The 27,048-nt window shown below is 43.5% G+C and overlaps 1 protein-coding gene across 2 annotated transcripts in view; it reads right to left on the bottom strand.

The window, feature by feature from the left end:
- The window catches only part of dnah7 (dynein, axonemal, heavy chain 7), a 498,762-nt gene that overhangs the window by 286,316 nt on the left and 185,398 nt on the right, over window positions 1–27,048 (bottom strand). For both annotated transcript variants that reach the window (XR_005459743.1, XM_038789116.1), the window contains exons 24-29: window positions 7,406–7,574; window positions 7,208–7,310; window positions 4,532–4,659; window positions 3,371–3,583; window positions 3,141–3,239; window positions 805–1,053 (exon numbers count right to left, since the gene is read on the bottom strand). Coding sequence is in view for 1 of the 2 variants with exons in the window: in XM_038789116.1 (XP_038645044.1) it covers window positions 805–1,053; window positions 3,141–3,239; window positions 3,371–3,583; window positions 4,532–4,659; window positions 7,208–7,310; window positions 7,406–7,574 (961 nt within the window). In the remaining variant the exon portion in view is untranslated. The remainder of the gene's footprint in view (window positions 1–804; window positions 1,054–3,140; window positions 3,240–3,370; window positions 3,584–4,531; window positions 4,660–7,207; window positions 7,311–7,405; window positions 7,575–27,048) is intronic.

Here is a 27,048-nt window from a genome sequence, read left to right as displayed (position 1 = left end):
TACTGTCTGAATCTAGACGCTGAAAACTGTTTTAAACCAGTTATCTTGTTTTTTATTCATTCTTGGGATGTGAACGTCGCTGGCTGGGCCAGCATTTGTTGCCCATCCCTAACTGCCATGGAATTGAATGGTTTACCCAGCCATTTCAATGGGGGATAGTCAAGATTCAACCGCATCGCTCTGTGAGTCTGGAGTCACATGTAGGCCGAACCGGGTAAGGAAAACAGATTTCCTTCCCTGAAGGACATTAGTGAGCGAGCTGGGTTTTTACAATACCCAAAAATCGTTTCATGGTCAACGTTAGACTTTTAATTCCAGATATTTCTTGGATTTGATTCAAACCCAGGACCCCAGAGCATTATCTTGTGTCTCTGAATTACCAGTGCATTGAAAATACCACTATGCCACCACCTTCCTCTAACTAGTTAACTAGCTTCAGCTGCAAGCAGAGCCTGTACGAACCTTGCTTTAAAGCTGGTCTAAAACTCACCTTCTTCCAACTCAAACAGCAACTTTTAGTTAATTACTAAATTAAAGAAAGACTAGACTTTAAATAGAAATTAACCCTTAATTTCCCTCAATAACCTTTCCCTCAATTTCCCTTCCCTAACTTAAGCACTCTACTAATATAACATTCTTTGTGATCAATGTCATTGTTTCATTTTACAGTTTAATTTTTGTAACTGAAAAATTAGTTTGATTTATGTGGTTCTCCAAAAAATATATTAGCTATAAAATACAACCGATTGATGACAATAAAATAAATGAAGATGCACCAATCAACAATTCGGTATTCATTTCTACCTTTTCACAGATATCATGTAAAGCTCCAGCCAGCACTCTATAAGCTGATGTTTTTCCACCAAATGGTTCTCCAACAATCATAAAACCATGACGCACAATCATCATTTCATAGATTTGTAAGATCTTCTGTGAGAAGAAGTCAGTCATTTGCAAATTCATGTGTTCACAATTCTCTCTGATTGCTTCCAGCAAGACACGGTAGTCAGGTTTTGGTAGTTTTATTCCAGGAAACAAATCTGATGTGATTCCCTAGCAACATAAAAAAAAGATTTACTACAGTATAATGGGTGTTACATTGACGCCTGATGACTTGCCTCTCAACAGATCTATGATGTATTGTTACGCACAGAACGAGCAAAGCATCAAAGTATGTGTTATAGTGAGAGTTTATTAATTTTCTTTAAGAGTAGGCTATGCTTTGTGAGGCAAATCATTTATCTCTACAGATTCAAAGATAATTTCAATTGAATTATTGACTTAATAAGCCTGTGATTTAGTCCAATTAGTTGATTTAAACAATACCTGCAGGAGGTCACAAAACAATTATGCGAATTGCTTTTGGAGGTTATGTTCCTCGGAAGCATTATAATGGTAGTCTTATTCAAAGGGAACTACACAGTAATATGTAAGCTCATTCATAGAAGAGGCTAAATTCAAGAAAATATAGAGGGCCACAATAATGCAGCTGTAAATAAAATGTTGTTCTACATGACATATCACAGCTCTGATAAGGAATACCTGTGGGCATTGAGCAGCAAATGCAGAAATTTAGCTGGATGGACTAAAGATGAACACGATAACAGGCAAAATTCTCCATTTGGCAGACTAAGTGTTGATGCCGGGATTGATTTGCATACGGTTCGCGTCATTGGGGTTGCTATTCATGGAGCAATTTAGGACATGCTAATGGGCCAGCACTCCGCTAGCTCAGATTCTGATCAACTCACCACCCAGTGGACGTTCTAACGGTTGGGGCCGGTGTTAGTGCTGTAAGGGTCTTTCTTGTAGCAATTCACACCCACAAGATTTCCGCCTGAGAGGAGCAGAGCATCACGGAAGGGTGGAAAATACTGTATGCAACCCGCTAATCACATAAATGCCAGTTTTGCATAGTGCCACTGGCACAGGGTGCAAATCTTGTTATCGCCACCCACGAGAGACTGGGGCATGGCGCCGAGATGGACCTCAATTTTGGCTGGATGCCTGATTCTCCGCCCGATCGGGTTTCGCGTTTACGGAATCGCAAGGCAGAGAATTCCACCCAACTTCACAAGAGCATTTTAATGTTAGGGAGAAAGGTAATTTGGCAGAATAGTTTATAGGAGGGAAACCATGAAAGGCTCAGATTTCAATGATGGAACAGAAAAGCGTCAGCAAAAATGTAATAATCAGGCATTGGGGGAAGCCACGGTATTTGCTTGGTATATATAGCTTGTAAGGCAATTTGGAAAGAGCAGGATCTAGCTGTGGATGGATTTGAAAGCAGAAAATGATGATTCTAAAGTCAATTTGCTTTGGTACATAGAGTGTGCATCTTAGTATGTGTGGCTAATGGGTATATGAGGCTGAGTGCAGAAGATGCAGGACACAAGGTTTGTGGATAACCCTAGGTTTGTGAAGGATGGACATGGAGAGGCTGGTAAGGGAAGCATTGAGAAATTGTTCCTTGAGGTCAGGTGAGGGAGTTGCTATTTGTTCAAATTTAGTTCTAAATACATTTTTAGAACTTCTAATACAGCTTCCCTTATTAATCACTGCCATCCCAAGTCTAATGCTTAATGAATAACAGTTGGAGTGTCGATGGGTAATTTCTGTGTATGTTTCGCGCATCAAGGCGAAGTCGCTGATGCTAAGGTTAGTATCGAAGACACTCTTGGAGTGACTAAAATTGCACACAGTTCTTTAGCTTCAGACAAACCAGTACCCAAAAAACCACTTCACCCAGTGCTATGTTTTATCCTATTACTGATATAGTCAATTTTCTTATTTGTCTTTTTTATTACTATCATACATTGAAAGCACTAAAAATGATCTGTTTCTACATAAACACTTAGGGAAAACTTTTGTTCACATAGCACCGTTTCTTGTGTGGACATTGATGCTATTAAACATGTGGAGGGTGTGTATTACACAAACAAAATTTCCCGCTTGAAATATAAAATGTTTAAAACAATGTCATCTGATCATTTGCATTGCATTATTTAACATTTTTAACAAATTGACTAATCGCATTTTGTTCCATTATTAATATTGCAATTATGTTCCTCTACAATTTAAAAACCATTGATAATGGAATAAAAAATGTGCAAAGCAAATGAGAGGAAAGCTGGTCTTACCTCAAAAAGTGGCAAATCATGAGACAGGAATTTAGGCAGGTTAACATCAATAATCGATCTCAGCAGCAAAACCTCTTCATTTTCTGTTGGGTATTTCAGCTAAATGCAAAAAACACATTGCTGAATGTATAATGTAATTTATTTATCACAATAATTTATATATATATATGTGACGTAATACGCTTTTCTCACAAAAGCTGCTGTACTGGCATAATTGTGTATCATGTTACCTTTATATTTCCTGCAGCAGTTAAGACAGATTTCACTGCACGCATCCCGTAGTCATAATGGGGCTGGGAAGACAGTTGTTCTGAACAAAGTCGATAGGTAGCTACAATCTTAACTGACAGAGGTCGAGCACTGACAAAGCCACAGGAATAAAGTACAATCTCTGCAATCATTGCATAGTCTGGTACCATCATAGCAACTGTTCTGAAGAGTGCCTACAATATAGTCATGATGAAATAATTGATATGTTAAAATATGTTATTACATTCCTCCCCAAATCATGCTAGAATGTGAAAGTTTATTTCAAATTTACAAAGATACAGGAGGAATTTAAACTGCCAGGAGTGTTTCCAAAGGGAAAGCTCAGATTTTGGAAAGATTCTCAACTGTCCCTGGTAAAATGAGGCTATGGCAATTTGATCATTCACTGACAACCAGCCAACTGTCCATTCGGAGCAGGTGGGAAGTCAGCAGGAATATACTTCTGTGTGGGAGCTGAGGCACTTGAGTCTTGTACTATAGAAAGTTGCGGAGTAAGAAGATGTTCTGAGGCTGAGGAGGCCTGAACTTTCCTCGTGAGGCTTGGGGGGAGCACCTTTGCTCTGCCACAAAGGAAAGCTAAGAAAAAGATTACAAGCAACGTCCTGTTCTCAATTAACTTTATCTGATAGAAAAGCCACAGATTAAAGTTAAAGTCGCAGGTTTGTTCTCACCATAAAATTCCCATCTGTATTTTTAAATAAGGAGTCCACTGTCTTAAAGTGACGGGATTTTCTATATATTGAGAACAGCAGGTTAAATTGAAGACGGCGACATCAACGGGTAAGCCACCGAATAAATTCAGCTGGGGGATAGGGTTAAAATTGATTTCATAGAGTAAAACAACTTTTACTTAAAATTTACCAAACAAATTTTGTCAAAATAGTCCGTCCTTTACAAAAATATTTTGTTCAAAATTCAAATGTAGTTAGGAAGCATTATGAAACTGTTATACAATTTGAAGATTTTCTGGCAGCTGTATCACACTTCCGACATCTGATTGACATCTACATTATTTTTATGCATTATGGATTACTACGGAAGAGTTGACTAATAATAATCGTATAATGTGCAATACCATTCAAATTATTGACAGCTGATCCAAACCATGAAAATGAATATACCTTAAGGTTGTCTGGTAACTCTGAACGACCAGCATAACCTGGATTCATAGTAATGAAAACAGCGCAGGTTGGATTAAGTTTCAGTTCGGTTCCTTCAAACAGTAATGTAGTTGCTCCAGCTGCAATACCTGCAACACAGAAAGATAATAGAAAGTTTCAACATATAACTAAACATATGATGAGGACATCACTGGTGACTTTTGAGGCTGCGTGAAATAAGCTTTATCATAAAAATCAATTCACGCTAAATTATTGCACAAACAGCAAATATGATAACCAGTGTGAGGCAAGAAGGGACAGTGTACAGACTTAAGAGTGCAACATCAAACAAGGCCAGAATGTGCAAAAGTGGTAAAAAGACCGAATTAAAAGCACTGTATCTGAATGCAAGCAGCATTCAGAACAAAATGGATGAATTGTTAACACAAATAAAAATAAATATATATGGGGCGGGATTCTCCGGGAATTGGCAGGGCAGGCAGAAACAGCACAGTGGCGTAGCGGGAACCACTCCGGCGTTGGGCCGCCCCGAAGGTGCGGAATCCTCCACACCTTCAGCGGCTATGCCGGCGCCGGAATGGTTTGTGCCCCACCTGCTGGCGTGGAAGGCCTTTGGCGCCACGCCAGCTGGGGTCGAAGGGTCTCCGCCGGCCGGCGCGGGTCCACGCATGCGCGGGAACGTCAGCTACTGCTGACACCATCCCCGCGCATGCGCGGGGGGGTTCACCTCTGCGTCGGCCATCGTGGAGACATACACGGCTGGCGCGGAGGAATAGAGTGCCCCCACGGCACAGGCTCGCCCGCGGATCAGTGGGCGCCGATCGCGGCCTGGCCACGATGGGGGCACCCCCCCCCCTCCCCCGGGGCCAGATCGCCCCGCGCACCCCCACAGGACACCGGAGCCTGCCTGCGCCGCGAGATCCCACCGGTAAGGGACCTACTCCAATCTACGCTGGCGGGACCTGCATAGAACAGGCGGGACTTTGGCCCATTGCGTGCCGGAGAATCGTTGGGGGGGGGACACAGCGAGCGGCCGCCGACCGGCGCGATTCCCGCCTCCGCCAAATGTCCGGCGCCGGAGAATTCGGCAGCCAGCGGGGGCGGGATTCATGGTGCCTCCCAGCAATTCTCCGACCCGGCAGGGGTCAGAGAATCCCGCCCTAGATTACAAAGATGTAGTTGTAAGGTGATCATAGCTGGGATTTGAATATTCATGATTATCTCGCATTTCGGAAGTACAGGAAGCCAGGAAAAGGTAGTAGGATAGCTCTGCTAGTGGGGCAGCACGGTAGCATTGTGGATAACACAACTGCCTCACAGCTCCAGGGTCCCAGGTTTGATTCCAGCTTCGGTCACTATCCGTGCGGAGTCTGCACATCCTCCCTGTGTGTCCGTGGGTTTCCTCCGGGTGCTCCGGTTTCCTCCCACAGTCCAAAGATGTGCAGGTTAGGTGGATTGGCCATGACAAATTGCCCTTAGTGTCCAAAATTGCCCTTAGTGTTGGGTGGGGTTACTGGGTTATGGGGATAGGGTGGAGGTGTTGACTTGGGTGGGATGCTCTTTCCAAGAGCCGGTGCAGACTCGATGGGCCGAATGGCCTCCTTCTGCACTTAAATTCTATGATAGTCTATGATAATTAAGGCTCTGCTCATTGCAGTAGTGAGAGATGACCTTTAAAATCACAAGATTAAGATGTGCAATCAATTTAAAGAATGTTTCAATTTATTTGTACTAGGGGAAACAGTTTAAAAATAAGAGGGTGGAGATGAGGGAAAAATCATTTCTCTCAGACGCTCATTAGCCTTAATCTTCCACCCCAGAGAGCACTGGAAGCAGCTGGGTCATTGAATATATCCAAGGCTGAGTTACATAGATTTTAGATTGATGAGTTAAATGTTACAGGGAACAGATGATAAAGTGGAATTGTGACTATATTCAGATCAACCACAATCTTATCAAATGATAGAGAAGTTCTCAAGGGGCCGTTTGGCCTTAGAACCATAAGATTCCTACAGTGCAACCGACCCTCTGAAAGAGCACACTGTCTAGGCCCACTCTCCTGCCCTATCCCCGTAACCTCACCTAACCTGCACGTCTTTGGACTGTGGGAGCAAACCGGAGCGCCCGGAGGAAGCCCCCACAGTCACCAAAGACCGGATTTGAACCCAGGTCCCTGATGCTGTGAGGCAGCTAACTGTGCCACCCTGTCACCCATTCACCTGCTCCTAATTGGCTTATGTATGTATGTATATATGTACAACATTGCTGTTAAAATAAGGTTGAGGATAATAGCATTTGCTGTTATTTACATGCTTCAGGTGATGTTGGTGAGGTGGTTAAGCAGGGAAAGATAAACGTTGCTGTCTGAGATGCAGTCTGCTGTTCAATCTGAGAATAAAACTTACTGCAGTAGAATCAGTTTACATTTCTATTGTGATAACTGAAAATAAACTTTGTAAAATATACACACAAATAGAAGATCAGAAGTTTATGGATCATTGTAATAAATTTCTTATTTAATACAAAGTTGGATTGGACGCAACAAAATATAGTTTTAAATAATAAGTGACAAACCAACTATCGACATTAACAGTAGCTTACTTTATATCCCAGCACTTTTACTCAGTAAGAACAAGGAATGGACTAAAGTCAATAAAAAATCCCAAATTCACAAACCTCTTTGGATAGTTAGAATTTGCTGTGCAACAACAGAAAGTACTTCCAGATCAATTCGGTTGAATTCATCAAAGCATGCCCAAGCACCACAGGAAAGCAACCCCTGAAATCAGAATCGGGTTTGCAGTTGAAAATTCATCAATACTTTGTACATTCACATTAATTCATGAGGAATTTGTATTCTGATATGATACGCACCTTAAAAAATTTTCCCAAGGCAATGTAGTCCAGTCCATCAGAGCAGTTAAATACAACACATTGTTTGGCTACAGCCTTTGCCAAGTCTTTAGTGGTCTCAGTTTTACCAGTGCCAGCAGGCCCTTCCGGTGCTCCTCCAAGGTGGAGATTCAAAGCACCAAACAAAGTTCTGGATATTTATTAAAAAATATACATCATAGCTCACGAATGCATGTATATGGAAATATTAATAATTCCAACTTCAATTTAGCTATATTCAAAAGTAAACTTTCTGTATTTTTGTACACTTTTGTAACTTAAAACTTTTCTGAACATACATAATTTTGTAACATAAAAGTCACAGACAGTAGAAAAATGTAGTGAGAGGGTAATATGTTATTATTAACAAGTTGACAAAAAATACAGATTTATTTTCTCTCTGACCGGGATTATTCAGCCCCATTATGGCCTTGGCTTTTGGCGATTTGCTCCAAGGATTTAATAAGTAGCAATTACTTCCCTGGTGATTCTCCCGCCCTTCCATTTTCTGATTTACAGCTATTTCTGGTATATTGCCTCTATTTTCTATAGTGAAGACCAATACAAAGTATCTGTTCAATTAATCTGCCATTTCTTTATTTTCTATTATTAATTCCACCAGACTCACATTCTATACGACCAACACTCACTTTATTTACACTTTTCTTATTTAACTGTCCATAGAAGCTCTTACTGTTTTTATATTTCTAGTATTTTAATTTTGACTTCCTTATTAATATTTTTGTTATTGTTTGCTGAGTTTTATCTCATGTCCAATCTTCTGATCTGCCACCTGTACTTGCACAATTATATTGCTTTCCTTTCATTTTGATACTAACTTTAACTTTTTTAGTTAACCATAGATGGTGAATCCTCCCTGTCATAATATACACCAGTATATCATGGTGCAGACAAACACACTGATGGACATACACTAGGACCAATCAACATGCAGAACACCGCAGCCAATCACCAGTTAGAGCACACTCACTATAAAGATAGAGGGCATCAGTTTTCCTGCTTATTCTGGATGCAGTCCTTCAGAAGTGCAGAGCTTACAATTCACAGCAGAGATCCTCAGAGTGTGCTGAATGATTAGCCTGGTTAGGATAGGCACAGGTCTTTAGTTTAATCTAACATTGTGTTAACCCACAGTAAGAGTATGTTCAACAGTTTATAGTTTAATAAAATAGTGTTGTACTATTTTAAGTGTTGGTGGCCTGTATGTGTTCCACGGATCAAGAGCACCCAACATATCACTCCACTTGGAATTTTTCCTTTCTCATTGGAATGTACCTATCCTGTGTATTCTGAAATATATCTTTAAATGTCTGCCATTAAATCTCTTTTGACCCATCTCTTAACCTCATTTATAATTCCCGTGAGCAAGCTCTGCTTTCATGTCCCCATAATGGCCCTTATTTAAGTTTAAAATTCTAGACTTGCACTCACATTTCTCTCCCTCAAACTGAAAGCAATAGTCAATCATATTATGATCAGGACTATGAGGTTATCAATTAATTCTATCTCACTGCACGATACCAAGTCCAGTACAGCCTGTTCTCTGATTGCATCCGGAGCATACTGTTTGAAGAAACAATCCCCAAACTATTCTCTGAACTCTTCAGCTGAGGCTACTTTTGCCCATCTGCTTTTTCCAGTCTATATGTTCATTAAAATATCCATGATTATCATCATATATTTCTGACAAGGTCTCATTATCTCTTCCTTTATATTCTATCCTACCATACAGTTACAATTAGGAGACCTGTACACCACTCCCACAGGTACTTTATCATTTCTCATCCTAACTAACACTGCTTCTACATCCTGGTTTCCTAAACCTAGGTCATTCCTCTCTAATGCACTAATACCATTAATTACAGGGCCACCCCCTATCTTTTCATAGCTTCCTGTCCTACCTAAAAGTCAAATACCCTTCAATGTTCAGGTCCCAATCTATCTCATCCTGAACCATTTCTCTGTAATGGCTATCAGATCGTACTTATTTTTATCTATTTGTACCGAGCTTCCCAAATAGAAACTTAAAACAGCTTCCAGAAAAATAGCTGCCAGAACAGTCTTGCAATTTGTTAATTATAAGGAGGTTTCCTGAAATCAGGAAGTAACTTCTCAGACCAACTGTGATGATTTTATATTAAAAGTTAAACATTAATTAAAATAAAGAAATAAAACTAATTACATTTGAAACACAAAAATACATCCACACAGTTAACCGTACTTTTAGAACATCAAAGCTTCACAGCTCCAGGGTCCCAGGTTCGATTCCAGGCTGGGTCACTGTCTGTGTGGAGTCTGCACGTCCTCCCCGTGTGTGCGTGGGTTTCCTCCGGGTGCTCCGGTTTCCTCCCACAGTCCAAAGATGTGCGGGTTAGGTGGATTGGCCATGCTAAATTGCCCGTAGTGTAAGGTTAATGGGGGGGTTGTTGGGTTACGGGTATACGGGTTACGTGGGTTTAAGTAGGGTGATCATTGCTCGCCACAACATCGAGGGCCGAAGGGCCTGTTCTGTGCTGTACTGTTCTATAACCTCAGTGCGGTGTATACCATGGAGCCCCTACTGTGCAGAAGCAGGCCATTCAGCCCATCGAGTCTGCACTGACCCTCTGAATGGGTACCCTACCTAGGCCCACATCCCCATCCTATCCCGGTAACCCCATAACCCCATCTAACTTTTGGACACGGAGGGCATGTTAGAGTGGCTTATCCACCTAAACTAGTTCAAGTTTAGACTTTGGGTCACTTTCTAAAGAACGACTCACAGACACATCCCCACAGCAGTTAGAAGCAGGGATAACCAAGGTCTCTGGCACTCAGAGCTGCTGAAGACCACCCCTGCTCAGTTCCAATCAGATGATGAGCCTCTGGAAGTGGCAGTCAGCTCACTGATGGAGACACAAAAAGAGGCAGCAAAACATCGGAGAAAGGTTCAAGAGTTCAAAGGGCAGCACGGTAGCATAGTGGTTAGCACAACTGCTTCACAGCTCCAGGGTCCCAGGTTCGATTCCCGGCTTGGGTCACTGTCTGTGTGGAGTCGGCACGTTCTCCCCGTGTGTGCATGGATTTCCTCCGTGTGCTCCAGTTTCCTCCCACAGTCCAAAGATGTGCAGGTTAGGTGGATTGGCCATGCTAAATTGCCCTTAGTGTCCAAAATTGCCCTGAGTATTGGGTGGTGTTACTGGGTTATGGGGATAGAGTGGGAGGTGTGGGCTTGGGTAGGGTGCTCTTTCCAAGAGCTGGTGCAGACTCGATGGGCCGAATGGCCTCCTTCTGCACTAAATTCTATGATCAACTCTATGAGTCTCTCACAGTCTATAGCGCACGATGGAGAAGGCCTTCCGTGCTCTGTTTAACCTCATGGCTCCAACATGCGCGCACCTTGAGGCCACCATGGGAAGGTTGGCAACCACCATGGAAATCTTGGATAGCAGGTTCCTGGATCTTAGCTCAGCCAAGCACTGCATGGCTACACACACTGATGGGCACCATCAGGATATAGGTACCCTCCAGGTACCACATCTCATGCAGGAGTCATGCCAGTGCCTTCTTGCACCAACAGGGAGGATAAGCATCAACTGGACAACCCGGGAGCTTCCACGCATATCACTCCAAGGATGTCCAGTCGCTCGGCGTCTCTTTGCCTGTACCCACACCAACTCCAGTAGGGTAAACCACAGGGGTGCGTGTGCCCACGAACAAGAGACACTTATGAGGCGAGGGTGCACAGGCCACCAGAGGACATCCACCAAGGTCATCACAGGCTTCAGGACATCGGCGCCAACAGACTGCCTCCACCCCCGCTGTAAATATCAAGGCTGCACCAAGATGCAGTGGTAGGGTTAGAAAAGTAAACAGTTTTGATGTCACCTCTGGGTCATGAATACTCTATCACTGTGAATAAATTGCAATTTTTGTAAACCGTTCCATGGGTATGTGAATGTAATGTTCATATGAAAATATTTTGGTTTGGATCTTTGCAGTCTTCTTACTCTGAGGTTCAACCTTTCCGAGTGCCCGCTGATGTGATGTCAACTTCAGTGCAACTTGGTCCTTTGTGTATTGTCATGGAGTTCTGTGTAATTCCTTATTAGGAGTGTATGGTGGGTGAGTTCTCAACTCTTAATCCTCAAGGGATAGCAGTGGCTGAGGACAGTACTCAGATATATGACTTTCTGCGCATCTGGATTTCCTTACTGGTAGTGGCCCAAACCAAGACATGCACTTCAGGATGACAGCCCAACACTGGTCCGCATATCATTCAAGGTAGTGTTTGCCTTCTCCGAGGAGCTTCAACTCACATCTCTGTTCTTCCTTACCGAACTTTAAGTTGACAGATTGAGGGCTTTGGCAGGACACTGATAATCAAAGCTAAAATCTAGTCCTAATGAGTCGTGATCTCTTAAATCCAAATGTAAATTGCTGAACCAGTCGTCTCACTGATGGTTCAAAAGTCACAACATTTTTGGCTCTTGGGTTATCATGGACATATCTTCTATGGCTACCCTCTTCCATGCCATCACCATGTTCATGGTGTCTTTCACCAGCCCCCTGGGCTTCCTGCAACTCCAGGTCACCCTCTGGTACGGCCTCACCTCTCTGCCTAGCCAGATTGTCAAGGCTGCAAAGTGCGATCATGCGGCAAGCCCTCTCCAGTGCATATGCAGAGAACCATTTGAACTGTTCAAGCATCTGATTCACATCTTTAAAAGCCCAATGGTCTACTCTATGAGGGAGCATGTGGTGGCATGAGCAATGTTGTAACTTTCCTCGGCTGGAGTCAGAGGGTGATGCACCAGAGTCAAGAGTCAGTATTTAAGCAGGTAGCCCTTATCCTCTAGCAATCACCCCTACAGATGTGTGGCCCCTCAAAGATTCCAGGAACCTGAGAGTGATCGAGGATATAGGAGCATTGGCAGCTCTCAGGGAACTGAGTACAATTTTAAAAAAAAAAATTTAGAATACCCAATCATTCATTTTTTCCAATTAAAGGGACAATTTAGCGTGGCCAATCCACCTAACCTACACATCTTTGGATTGTGGGGGTGAAACCCACGCAGACACAGGGAGAATGTATAAACTCCACACGGACAGTGACCCGGGGCTGGGATTCGAACCCGGGTCCTCAGTTTTGTAGGCTGCAGCGCAAACCACTGTGTCACATGCCGCCCTGAACCGAGGACAATTAAGTAGGATTTGTTTCGCCGGTCAAATACCAAATGAACATTTACGAAATGGAAGCCCTTGTGGTTGATGAACATCAAGGGTTGCCTCTGAGTAGCCCGTATTGCCACAGAGGTGCAATTTATTGCTCACTGCACTTTCGAGAACCCGAGGCTAGCTGCAAGAACTGTGAAACTCTGAGCCTGGCTATCCTCGTCCAGGACAAAGTTCACATAATGATGGGCCCTCCAGTAAAGGGCATTGGTTCACCTCCTGAATGCAGCAGTGTGTTGCCGACTGAGAAATGTTGCATTGTTGATCCAAAAAGATCCAGAGGCAAAGAACTTGAGTGCTGCTGTCACCATCAAGTGAACTGGCACCTAGTGCCACGTCTTCTCAGAACATGTTACATATGTGTTAATTTTGGCATTCATTCAAATCTAAATGTTGGGCAATCGCATCAATTATCTCCACCTTCCTAGCTCTGGCTGGTAACTATTTCTTAGTCACCTACCAATTCAGCTAGATTTTCATTGTGAAGCTCCTGTAAATAAACTAGAGATAAGTCGTCCAACTTAAGAAAATTCTTCGAAGCTTCCAGAGCCACCCTGTTATATCACTACAAACTTGGTGTACCTTTTAATTTACACTGTAACCCAAAATTCGCCATCTACCATTCCAATTATGTCACAAACCCCTGGACAAGTCCGCAGTCAAATCCAGACCCACACGTCCCTGAGTCACAACACAAGTGAATTAGCCAATAATTCTTATAAAAATTCCTGAAGTCTTTGGCCCTGAGCTGCCCAATAATGACAGTCACTGGGTTTGTAAGTTGAAAGGCAATTATTATTTTTTAAGGTGAAACGCAATTATTGTTTATTTATAACAAGACTAATTATGAAATAAGCAGTAAATACAACTGAATAACAACAAGCTACCGACGACCCCCTTTTAACTGTCCCACTCTCTACCCACACACATGCACAAGACAGACAAACACAGAGGGGAGGGAAAGGGATGAAAATAATAAGGATGAAAGTCAAAAGATAAGAGTCTTTGCTTCCAATAATGATCCTGCAGCCTTGATTAAAGTCACTGGACACAGGTGGTAATGGTCTTCTTCGCAGAGTCATTCATTCTATACAGCCCTTACAGGTTTTCTGGAGAGATATAGATATATAGAGAAATACAGCACAGAACAGGCCCTTCGGCCCACGATGTTGTGCCGAACCTTTGTCCTAGGTTAATCATAGAATTTTGGACAATTTTTCATGGCCAATCCACCCAACCTGCACATCTTTGGACTGTGGGAGGAAACCGGAGTACCCGGAGGAAACCCACGCAGTCACGGGGAGGATGTGCAGACTCCACACAGACAGTGACCCAAGTCGAAATCGAACTTGGGACCCTGGAGCTGTGAAGCAATTGTGCTATCCACAATGCTACCGTGCTGCCCTTAAGAAGTTAACCTACACTCCCTTATTCTACCCTAATCCAAGTACCTATCCAATAGCCGCTTGAAGGTCCATAAATTTTCCGACTCAACTACTACCACAGGCAGTGCATTCCATGCCCCCACTACTCTCTGGGTAAAGAACCTACCTCTGACATCCCCTCTATATCTTCCACCATTTATCTTAAATTTATGTCCCCTTGTAATGGTGTGTTCCACCCGGGGAAAAAGTCTCTGACTGTCTACTCTATATACTCCCCTGATCATCTTATAAACCTCTATCAAGTCGCCCCTCATCCTTCTCCGTTCTAATGAGAAAAGGCCTAGCACCCTCAATCTTTCCTCGTATGACCTACTCTCCATTCCAGGCAACATCCTGGTAAATCTCCTTTGCACCTTTTCCAAAGCTTCCACATCCTTCCTAAAATGAGGTGACCAGAACTGCACACAGTACTCCAAATGTGGCCTGACCAAGGTTTTGTACAGCTGCATCATCACCTCACGGCTCTTAAATTCAATCCCTCTGCTAATGAACGCTAGCACACCATAGGCCTTCTTCACAGCTCTATCCACTTGAGTGGCAACTTTCAAAGAACTATGAACATAGACCCCAAGATCTCTCTGCTCCTCCACATTGCCAAGAACCCTACCATTAACCCTGTATTCCGCATTCAGATTTGTCCTTCCAAAATGGACAACCTCACACTTGTCAGGGTTAAACTCCATCTGCCACTTCTCAGCCCAGCTCTGCATTCTATCTATGTCTCTTTGAAGCCGACAACAGCCCTCCTCACTATCCACAACTCCACCAATCTTCGTATCATCTGCAAATTTACTGACCCACCCTTCAACTCCCTCATCCAAGTCGTTAATGAAAATCACAAACAGCAGAGGACCCAGAACTGATCCCTGCGGTACGCCACTGATAACTGGGCTCCAGGCTGAATATTTGCCATCCACCACAACTCTCTGTCTTCTATCGGTTAGCCAGTTTGTTATCCAACTGGCCAAATTTCCCACTATCCCATGCCTCCTTACTTTCTGCATAAGCCTACCATGGGGAACCTTATCAAATGCCTTACTAAAATCCATGTACACTACATCCACTGCTTTACCTTCATCCACATGCTTGGTCACCTCCTCAAAGAATTCAATAAGACTTGTAAGGCAAGACCTACCCCTCACAAATCCGTGCTGACTATCCCTAATCAAGCAATGCCTTTCCAGATGCTCAGAAATCCTATCCCTCAGTACCCTTTCCATTACTTTGCCTACCACCGAAGTAAGACTAACTGGCCTGTAATTCCCAGGGTTATCCCTATTCCCTTTTTTGAACAGGGGCACGACATTCGCCACTCTCCAATCCTCTGGTACCACCCCTGTTGACAGCGAGGACGAAAAGATCATTGCCAACGGCTCTGCAATTTCATTTCTTGCTTCCCATAGAATCCTTGGATATATCCCGTCAGGCCCGGGGGACTTGTCTATCCTCAAGTTTTTCAAAACGCGCAACACATCTTCCTTCCTGACAAGTATCTCCTCAAGCTTATCAGTCTGCTTCACGCTGTCCTCTCCAACAATATGGCCCCTCTCATTTGTAAATACTGAAGAAAAATACTTGTTCAAGACCTCTCCTATCTCTTCAGACTCAATACACAATCTCCCGCTACTGTCCTTAATCGGACCTACTCTCACTCTAGTCATTCTCATATTTCTCACGTATGTGTAAAAGGCCTTGGGGTTTTCCTTGATCCTACCCGCCAAAGATTTTTCATGCCCTCTCTTAGCTCTCCTAATCCCTTTCTTCAGTTCCCTCCTGGCTATCTTGTATCCCTCCAGCGCATGGTCTGAACCTTGTTTCTTCAGCCTTACATAAGTCTCCTTCTTCCTCTTAACAAGACATTCAACCTCTCTTGTCAACCATGGTTCCCTCACTCGACCATCTCTTCCCTGCCTGACAGGGACATACATATCAAAGACACGCAGTACCTGATCCTTGAACAAGTTCCACATTTCACTTGTGTCCTTCCCTGACAGCCTATGTTCCCAACTTCTGCACTTCAATTCTTGTCTGACAGCATTGTATTTACCCTTCCCCCAATTATAAACCTTGCCCTGTTGCTCGCACCTATCCCTCTCCATTACTAAAGTGAAAGTCACAGAATTGTGGTCACTACCTCCAAAATGCTCCCCCACTAACAAATCTATCACCTGCCCTGGTTCATTACCAAGTACTAAATCCAATATGGCCTCCCCTCTGGTCGGACAATCTACATACTGTGTTAGAAAAGCTTCCTGGACACACTGCACAAACACTACCCCATCCAAACTATTTGATCTAAAGAGTTTCCACTCAATGTTTGGGAAGTTGAAGTCGCCCATGACTACTACCCTGTGACTTCTGCACCTTTCCAGAATCTGTTTCCCAATCTGTTCCTCCACATCTCTGCTGCTATTGGGGGGCCTATAGAACACTCCCAACAAGGTGACTGCTCCTTTCCTATTTCTAACTTCAACCCATATTACCTCAGTAGGCAGATCCCCCTCGAACTGCCTTTCTGCAGCTGTTATACTATCTCTAATTAACAATGCCACCCCCCCACCTCTTTTACCACCCTCCCTAATCTTGTTGACACATCTATAACCAGGGACCTCCAACAACCATTTCTGGCCCTCTTCTATCCAAGTTTCCGTGATGGCCACCACATCGTAGTCCCAAGTACCGATCCATGCCTTAAGTTCACCCACCTTATTCCTGATGCTTCTTGCATTAAAGTATACACACTTCAACCCATCTCCTTGCCTGCAAGTACTCTCCTTTGTCATTGTTACCTTCCCCACTGCATCACTACGTGCTTTGGCGTCCTGACTATCGTCTACCTTAGTTGCTGGACTACAGATCCGGTTCCCATTCCCCTGCCAAATTAGTTTAAACCCTCCCGAAGAGCACTAGAAAACCTCCCCCCCAGGATATTGGTGCCCCTCTGGTTCAGATGCAACCCGTCCTGCTTGTACAGGTCCCACCTTCCCCAGAATGCGCTCCAATTATCCAAATACCTGAAGCCCTCCCTCCTACACCATTCCTGCAGCCACGTGTTCAACTGCACTCTCTCCCTATTCCTAGCCTCGCTATCACGTGGCACCGGCAACAAACCAGAGATGACAACTCTGTCTGTCCTGGCCCTTAACTTCCAGCCTAACTCCCTAAACTTGTTTATTACCTCCACACCCTTTTTCCTACCTACATCGTTGGTACCAATGTGCACCACGACTTCTGGCTGCTCACCCTCCCCCTTCAGGATCCTGAAGACACGATCAGAGACATCCCTGGCCCTGGCACCCGGGAGGCAACATACCTTTCGGGAGTCTCGCTCGCGACCACAGAATCTCCTATCTATTCCCCTAACCATTGAATCTCCTATTACTATTGCTTTTCTATGCTCCCCCCTTCCCTTCTGAGCCCCAGAGCCAGACTCAGTGCCAGAGACCTGGCCGCTGGGGCCTTCCCCCGGTAGGTCATCCCCCCCAACAGCATCCAAAACGGTATACTTGTTTTGAAGGGGAATGGCCCTTAGTTCTTATCAAACTGGGCTTTCAGCTCAAGGTTCACATCCAGGCCTATGTTTTTCTGTATAGACACTTTGGGCACAATTTACCCAAATGGGAACAGGGTCGCATAATGAACGCATTTAGTCAGGTGTTTCCTGGCATTCAGAGCGCTGAGAAACCCCATACTATTGAATGGGACTCCGTTCCCTTTTGGGTAGAATCAGAGCCTCAGCGGGGAACTCATGTTTTCTGCACTGAGGAGCTCTGCTCGCTGGAACTCCTCAGTGCAGAAAGAGATCGGGGCGTCCCAATCTCTCAACCCCCTGACGTGAGCCCCAGACCCTCCCCAAAGCCCACCTCAAGTATAAGGGGGTCCTCGGGCTCCCTGTGTACCTCCCTCCATCTGCACATGGCACCACTAGGCCCTATCCATATCTTGGTAAAAAGGCCAGCCTAGCACCTTGGCCCTGCCTGCTTGGCAGTGCCCCTGCCAGCTGGCAGTGTCACCTGAGCACCTTAGCAGTGCCAGGCTGGCACCCAAGTGACAGTGCCTGGCTTCCACCCGGCCCAGAGGACAAGCATATGGAGGCCTCCAATCCTCTGGGAGACTCCCACAAGTGCCATTATGTCTGGTCCCCGTTTGTGGGAACCAGTATTGAATGGTGCTCACCTGAGATTTCCAAGGCAAAGGGGTTAGATCCCAATGCCTTGGTTAGATTGTGGGGTTGCATATTAGAATGAGACAAGCTGTCTCACTCCAATGTGCAGATTTGCTAAAGTGTGTTCCGCCCACATTGGGTGGAATTCACATCACACGTCTCACGAATTCGCATTAGATCTAGTGAGGCGGGACGAGCTGGGTAGATCCCGGAAGATGGATCTCACGGTATCTACTGGCCATGCCACGCGGCCTTTTAGGTGTACCGTAGCTGGTAGATTGCACCCTTAATTTTACATCAAAACTTGCTTTCAGCTCGTGGTTTATTTCCAGGCCTCTCTAGAGAACCAGTTGGTTTACATAAGCCTTTTCTGCAGCGAGTGTTGATCGGTTCACCCCTGAAAGCACAGCCTGTTATGGTTCACCTGTACATGGATTCATCCAGGCTCCATGCCAGTTCAGAAACACAGACTTTCTGGAGAAAACGGGTTTAGAGGGGAGGGGACAGCAGGCGTTCCTTTGGTCTGCCAGGAGTCATACTGAAACCAAAACTCGACCCTTAAAGCTCCGAAACATTCCAGTGGGAACAGAGCCAATCAGCACTTGTTATTGGGCAGAGCACAACCTTTTGTGCCAATTCATTGCCCAGCAACCAAACCCATCAAACTGAATCATCACTGATGTCAGCCAGTCTAAAACAGCACAGCCTTCTGGATCCTTCTGTTTGAATTCAAGGCACAGCCTGCCTTAAAGACGCATGCCCATAAATCATCCACGGATCAAATATGTATCAGCAAAAATAAAAGGGGAAATAAACAGGGAATAAACAGGAATAAACAGGAAGGACCCTTACATCTTTGACAACCCAGGAGGGAGCTGAGGAGGTGATGCCCCTGTTGTAGTGGTCGAATCTGAAATACAATCTTCCAAGGGTGATAACGTTGCTACCTCAGAATTGGAGAAGGCAGTTGGGGGAGTAACTCCCTAATATTGCCTTGAGCCACCACAGTATGTTACTTATGATTGTGAAAGATGCCATTTTACCTGAGTCGACAAGTCCTATAAAATCCCCTGACAGAATTACATTGTGATGAACTGTTATGGACTCTCTCAACTTGTGTCTCTCAACCTTTTTATTGTCTATAATTAATATACATCACCTGTTCTGTAAATATATTATTATAGGACTTAAAGAGAGAGGGATATGGTAGCACTGCCCCTTTAAGGTGCAAGCCCTCGCGGTCCAAGTGACCGGCTTGGGTCCTATCGCACGGGAGCACCCAAACCCCGACCGATGTGGAAAAAGCACAGGGTCCTGGAAACTAGGTCCTGGGTAGAGTAGACCCTGGAGTCAGAGAATGAAGACTTGTTTAATGACTCTGCGTTTGTGTATAGTTCACTTTTACTTTTCACCAATAAACCATTGTTCCATTCTACTGGAAGACTACCTAGTATTGCCTCAAGCCACCACAATATGCTACGTATGATTGTGAAAGATGTCATTTTACCCGAGTATCAAGATGGTGGTGCTGCACCTGTATTATAGGACGGAGATCAACCCTCTCTCCCTCCCTCACTGTCCATTTGGTTCCAATTTATCTGCAGCCTCACAATGTGCAGGTACAGATGGCATCTGTTAATCTCCAGTCTCCCCCAGTAACACTGGATCTTACTAGTGTAATGGTGAACAATGACACATTCCCCCTGAGCTCGTCGCTTGCAAGGTACCCATGGATTACATGGACCTATTCCCAACCCATCTGAAGGCTGTGTGTACCGTCACTTACAGGGGCTTCCTTTCCCCAATGACAGCTTCACATTACCATGCCCCCCCCCCCCCCCCGGGGTACTGTATTGGGTTCCCTATCTACAGGCTACTAGCCACTGAACATAAACGTGAGCCTTGGCGTAGTTCCCATTTCCAAAAAGGACGATAGTAACCTTCACAAAGCAGCCCTGGCCTATTTAGTATTTGTTCAAGATGTTATAACCCCATGGAGGTCAAGGAATAAGGATATTCCGTTTCCCGTGACCTCCATGGAATATGAACTTCTCTAGTAATGAGGGCGGGGCTTCCCCTTAGCGAGAGCCCTCACTCGTATAAAAATGCTAACCAGGGATCAGATCGAGGAGGGAAACCCTTCAGGGAGTGGAGAGTTGATTGCATTGCTAATAAACCTTGTTCACTGTTTTCGATCTTCTGTATCATGCATGCTGCTTTGGCGGATTCGACACTGGCGATGAGGATACAGTGGAGCTGCCACCAGCGGCAGGTACTGTGCACCGGATCCTCTTCGGCTAGACCTCAGGAGGCTTCCAATCCACCAGCCGAAATGCCGTACATTTGGAAGTTAGAACCATTTAAAGCAGCTACCAATGACTGGCGCACCAATCGGATTGTTGAGGATAAAAGACAGATGTTGATACTGCTAACAGCTTGCAGGGGTCCACCTACAGCCTCATCAGAAGCCTATCCAACGCAGATGTGTTGGATTCACGATCGTTCACCGCTTTAGTGCCCCTGGTAGGGGAACATTTTGACCCCAAGCCGCCGTTGATTGTCCTGCTGTTCCTGTTCTAAACGGCCATTCAGGTCTAGTCTGAATCTACTAGTGACTTCCTGTCACTTTCAGCCAAGGAGGTTGGCTGAAACATGTGAGTTTGGTGCTACACTCAATGAGTCCTTACGCAATCGTTTAGTATGTAGAATCTGCGACACAGCTACACAGCAAAAACCTTCAGCTGAAACTAACCTGGAACTACAGCGCGTGACGGAGATATCTGTCTCCCACTAAAACACTGAGCAAGGGCTCCAGGAAGTCCATGGGATGCAGTGCTCATCCTGTGCTGCCAAAATGTATAGCGTTTGAATCCCGCCCAGAATTATGTTATGGCCAGGGTTTAGAGAACCCCAAAGTGTATCATGGAGTTCACGTGACAAACAACTTTGATTAGATTGTGGTATGGGAAGCACATGGCCCACTATACAGGTGTGGTAGAGCAGAATTGGAAATGTTTTTTTTTAAAAGCAAAACATGTTTATTCTATGAACTCAAGTTAACCTTTTTAAAACAAACGTGAACATCTTAGCAACCATCAATTCAAATACAACCCCCAAAGAATACAACACTAAATAATCCTTAAGCTGTCCTTTTAACAACCAGAAGACTTTAAAAAAAACCTTTAAATGGAAGCACATACGGTTAAAGTCACTACTAAGAGCAGTTATTAGTTTTAAATCACCAAAGGATCGATTTATAATCTTTAGATTACAGAAACAGACTCATACACCATACACCTTCTGGCTGTGACTGCAGCTATCCAGCATTATTTCCCTTTGTCTTGAGGGTATCGGAAACTCCTCAATAACTGTTGGGTTTGTATCCCGTGTGACCATTCGACCCTGTCCGATTGTATGGCCAAGGAAAGTGACTTGGGCTTTTCCAAATTCACTTTTGGCTAGGTTTATCACCAAACCCGCCTCCTGAAGTCGATTGAATAGCTCCATCAGATGTTTTAAATGTTCTTTCCATGTCTGGCTGAAAATTACCAGATCGTCGATGTATACCGCACAATTGGATAGTCCTGAAACAGCTTGGTTAGTTAACCATTGAAATGTGGCTGGGGCGTTTTTCATGCCAAATGGCATAACTTTGAATTGGTATATACCATCTGGAGTCACAAAAGCTGAAATCTCGTTTGACCTTTCGGATAAAGATACCTGCCAGTAACCATTAAATAAATCCAGTTTGGAAATAAAAGCTGATTGTCCTACTTTCACAATGCAATCCTCCAAGCGTGGGATAGGATAAGAGTCTGTTCTTGTAACTGCAATAACCTTTCTATAGTCCACCTACAACCGTTGGGTACTGTCTGGTTTTGGTACCATCACAATGGGTGAGCGCCATTGGCTGCAACCCACTTCAATTATGCCGTTTTTAAGCATACTCTCAATCTCTTTGTTAACCTGTGCCAATTTTAAACGGTTAAGTCTGTATGGATGTTGTTTGATTGGAACAGCATTTCCCACATCTACATCATGTGTAGCCATTTCAGTACTTCCCAATTTATTTCTACAAACTTGCCCACGTGATATCAAGAACTCTTTCAGGTCAGTCCGTTTTTCCTCTGGAAGGTAACTCAACAATTTATCCCAATTTTTAAGAATATCCTCATTTTCCAATTTAATTTGAGGTATGTCAAATTCACAGTCATCTGGGTTTTTTTGTCACTTTAAGTAAGAATCAATAAAACCGCCTTTTTTTCTCCTTCCCTTTCAAAGTACTTTTTAAGCATATCACATGACACACTCCGTGAGTCTTCGTTCTATCTGGTGTTTTTACCACATAATTCACCTCACTTAATTTCTTTTCAATCTGATAAGGTCCACAAAACCTAGCTTTTAAAGGTTCACCTACCACTGGTAACAACACTAAAACTCTATGTCCACTTGCAAAACTACGAACTTGGGTTTTCTTGTCTGCTCCCGTTTCATCACATTTTGTGCAACTTTTAAATGTTGTCTAGCCAATTCACCTGCTCTATCTAATCGCTCCCTAAAATTTGACATGTAACCCAATAATGTAATTTCCAATTGCTCACTCACCAATTTTTCCTTAATCAATTTAAGTGGTCCTCTTACCTCATGACCAAAAATTAGTTCAAAAGGACTGAATTTGGTTGACTCACTTGGTGCATCCCTAATTGCAAACTGAATGAATGGAATCCCTTTATCCCAGTCCTCTGGATAATCTTGACAATATGCCCTCAACATTGTCTTTAATGTCTGATGCCACCTTTCTAACACTCCCTGCGATTCTGGATGCCACGCAGTTGATTTAAATTGTTTTATTCCTAAACTATCCATAACTTCTTTGAATAACCTTGAGGTAAAATTCGACCCTTAATCTGACTGTATTTCTGTGGGTAGTCCAAAGAATTTAAGTAACTCTTCAACAATCTTTTTAGCTGTAATATTACATATTGGAATGGCCTCTGGAAACCTAGTAGACACACCCATTATCGTCAAAAGATATTGATTACCACTTTTTGTTTTAGGAAGCGGTCCTACACAATCAATTAGGACCCTTGGAAAAGGTTCCTCAAATGCTGAAATGGGTATTAAGGGCACTACTTTTATCACTGCTTGAGGTTTCCCTATCACTTGACATGTGTGACATGATTGACAAAATGTAACTACATCTTTAGGTAGCCAGGCCAATAAAAATGTTTCTGGATTGTAGCTTGAATTTTCCTTATTCCCAAATGACCTCCCACTGGTACCTCATGTGCAACTTGCAACACTTCCTTTCTATACCCTACCAGCAATACTACTTGATGAACTTCTGCCCACTTTTCATCCGCCTGCATATGAAAGGTCTCCATTTTCTCATCAAGACATTACTTTTACTGGAATAACACTCTGGTCCACTCAGATTCCTCTTCCATGTATGCTTTCTGATACATCTGTTTTTTTTCTATATCTTTTTATTGTAACTCCGCCAATTTTCCTGAAACAAAAATATCTGCCTCATCCTCCACCTGTTATTGTTCTTTTTCAACCATCTGATCAAAAATCATTTCTGATAACTGCACTTCAACGTCATCTTCACTCTTTGATTTATCCTCTTGTCTTAACCTGTGACTTTGCGACATTGTTACTACACAATCCGGAAAAATCCCAGGATATTCGTCCTTCAGCACTTCAGTTGTCTGGTTTTCCACTGGCTTACCAACTATAGTAGGCATCACTCCCACCTGTGATCCAGCTATATCATTACCCATGATAAACTGTATTCCTGGACAAAACCCAGTTTCTCTATTACTTCTACTACCACTTCACCACTCCTCACTTTATATAACATAAGAACTAGGAGCAGGAGCAGGCCATCTGGCCCCTCGAGCCTGCTCCGCCATTCAATGAGATCACGGCTGATCTTTTGTGGACTCAGCTCCACTTTCCGGCCCGAACACCATAACCCTTAATCCCTTAATGGAACCTTACTTTATATAATGGAATACTACTCCTCTCACCCTGAATTCCACATATAACCACCTTTTCTGGCAAAATTCCAGATTACATAACTCCTCATCTCTTACATTAAAGATTGACTAGCTCCCGTATCTCTTAAAATTGTGACTTCTTTACCTGCTCCTCCTGATACACATGAGTAAATTTTACCCACACAAGTAAATTATTTGAAGAGATCTGGCACCTTCTTATCAATGATCTCTTGATACGGCTGTACAATCTTTTGCACCTCCTTCGCTTCCCTTGGGCTTTCCTTTACCACTTTCACAAACCCCACTGTCTTATCCTGTTTTACCACATCAGCCTTCCCAGTGCTTTTCTTCAACTGTGACTTCACATGGCCTAGTTTATTACAGTGAAAACATTTGAAACTTTTCATTTCTTTTCCACCCTCCTGGATTTTGTTTTTAATCTGAGATACACTCTCCTTATTATCTCCCATCAGATCATCTCCTTTACCACTTGAGTATTTCTCATGTCCCCAGTTTCTATCCCTCACAGGCTGAAACTGATGTCGGAAACCAAGCTTTGATTTATGAACTAATTCATAATCATCTGCCATTTCCGCTGCTAATCTCACAGTATTAACCCTCTGCTCTTCCACATGAGTTCTCACTACATCAGGAATTGAATTTTTAAACTCCTCCAAAGGTATAATTTCTCTGACAGCTTCATACGTTTGGTCTATTTTCAAAACCCTTATCCACTTTTCAAAATTACTCTGTTTGTTCCTTTCAAACTCCATGTATGTTTGACCAAATTCTTTCCTTAAATTTTGAAACCTTTGTCTGTAGGCTTCAGGCGCTACTTCATCTGCACCCAAGATGGATTTTTTTCACCTCCTCATATGTCCCAGATACTTCCTCAGGTAGTGATTAAAACACTTCACTAGCCCTACCTACCCGCTTTGTTTGAATCAGTAATACCCACATGTCCTGTGGCCATTTAATTTGTTTAGCTACCTTCTCAAATGAAATGAAAAAGGCTTCTACCTCCTTCTCATCAAATCTTGGCAATGCTTGGACATATTTAAATAGATCCCCACCAAGCCTTCAACTATGACGCTCTTTCTCACTATCATCATCACGATCCTCCAACTGTACATTTCCCTTTACGTCTGCCAATTTTAACTGACTTATGTTTCATAGCCATTTTCTGAATTTCAAACTCTCTCTCTTTTTCCCTACCCTCTCTATCTCTTTCTTTTTGTTCTGTTCGGGCTATTCTTTCTTTGTTTCTTTCTTCTCTCTCCTTTTCTTTTTCCACGATCTGTATCTCCCTTTCTCTTTCTTTTTCTCTCATTGCATATTCAAGCTGCTTTAATTCTTTTTCATGTTCAAGTTGCTTAATCAGCAACTGGATCTTTGCCATTTCTAATGAGTCAGACTGTATCTCAGGCAACTTTAAATGCTTAGCCACTGCCATAATTACCTCATCTTTTCACATTTTGTCAGGTAATATTAACAGCAATGTCTTTGCCAAATCTAAAAATCTGTTTTTAATCTCTGTCCGTAAGGTACAGACATCAGGGATGATGTGATTGTCTCCATCCCCAAAAATTTCAGAGCCTCTGAAAGAGCCATTGTCCACAATACACTTAAACTAAAATACCACACCTGAAAAGCATCCACAATATTCTCACCCCTCACTGTCTTTAAGTTCACTCAGCCAATCCAATAGATGGATTTTTATCCCCCTTAAGCCCAAAATTTGTTATGGGCCAGGGTTTAGAGAACCCTGAAGTGTATCATGGAGTTCATCTGACCCACAACTTGTAATAGATTGTGGTATGGGGAGCACACGGCCCACTCTACAGGTGTGGTACAGCAGAAATGGAAAAGTATTTTTTAAAGCAAAACAATGTTTATTTGTTTATTCTATGAACTCAAGTTAACCTTTTAAAAACATACAGTGAACATCTTAGCAACCATCAATTCAAATAAAACCCCAAAGAATACAACACTAAGTAATCCTTAAGCTGTCCTTTTAACATCCAGAAGACTTAAAAAAAAACCTTTAAACAGAAGCATATCAGGTTAAAGTCACGACTGAGAGCAGTTATTAGTTTTAAATCATCAAAAGATCGATTTACAATCTTTAGATTATAGAGACAGACTCATACATCTTTTGGCTGTGACTGCAGCTATCCAGCTCTGAAAATGAAATTAAAACACACCCTGCAGCAAACAGCCTAAAATGAAAGTAAAAGGCTGACAGACAGCCCAGCTCCACCCACACTCTGACATCACTGCAGTAATAAACACCCATTTCTTAAAGATACGCTCACTACAGATATTTCTATACACGCCCATTTATAAACACCCATTTCTTAAAGGTACTCTCACATGACACTGAGGAAGCGAGCTCCCGACAGTGGGACAGCAACCCAGACATTGGCTTTCACCAAAAAGACCCAGAGCGCTGTCACACATTTGCCTCCGACCTAGAGTACGGCTAACAGCCAGCAGCCACTGGGTGTAGAGACTATGAGGGTCGACGACATCGTGAGGGACCACGCCCCCGCCATCCTGCCAGGTGCGACCGACCTTTGCATGACCAGACTCACTACACGGAAGACAGTGACACCTCCTCCTTACAGTTGCACTGTGTGGTATCATCGTGAGACACTCTAATCCAGGTTTACCTGCACGTAAATGGGCAATCAATTTGGATGGAGCTTGATACTGGAGCGGCGGTATCAGTGGTCAGCTGCCGCACTTTCAACCGGATCAGGTCTGGCCTCCAAACAT

The sequence above is a fragment of the Scyliorhinus canicula genome, chromosome 2 (assembly GCF_902713615.1).
Source record: "Scyliorhinus canicula chromosome 2, sScyCan1.1, whole genome shotgun sequence".
Taxonomy (NCBI): domain Eukaryota; kingdom Metazoa; phylum Chordata; class Chondrichthyes; order Carcharhiniformes; family Scyliorhinidae; genus Scyliorhinus; species Scyliorhinus canicula.
This window is presented reverse-complemented; position numbering and strand designations above follow the sequence as displayed.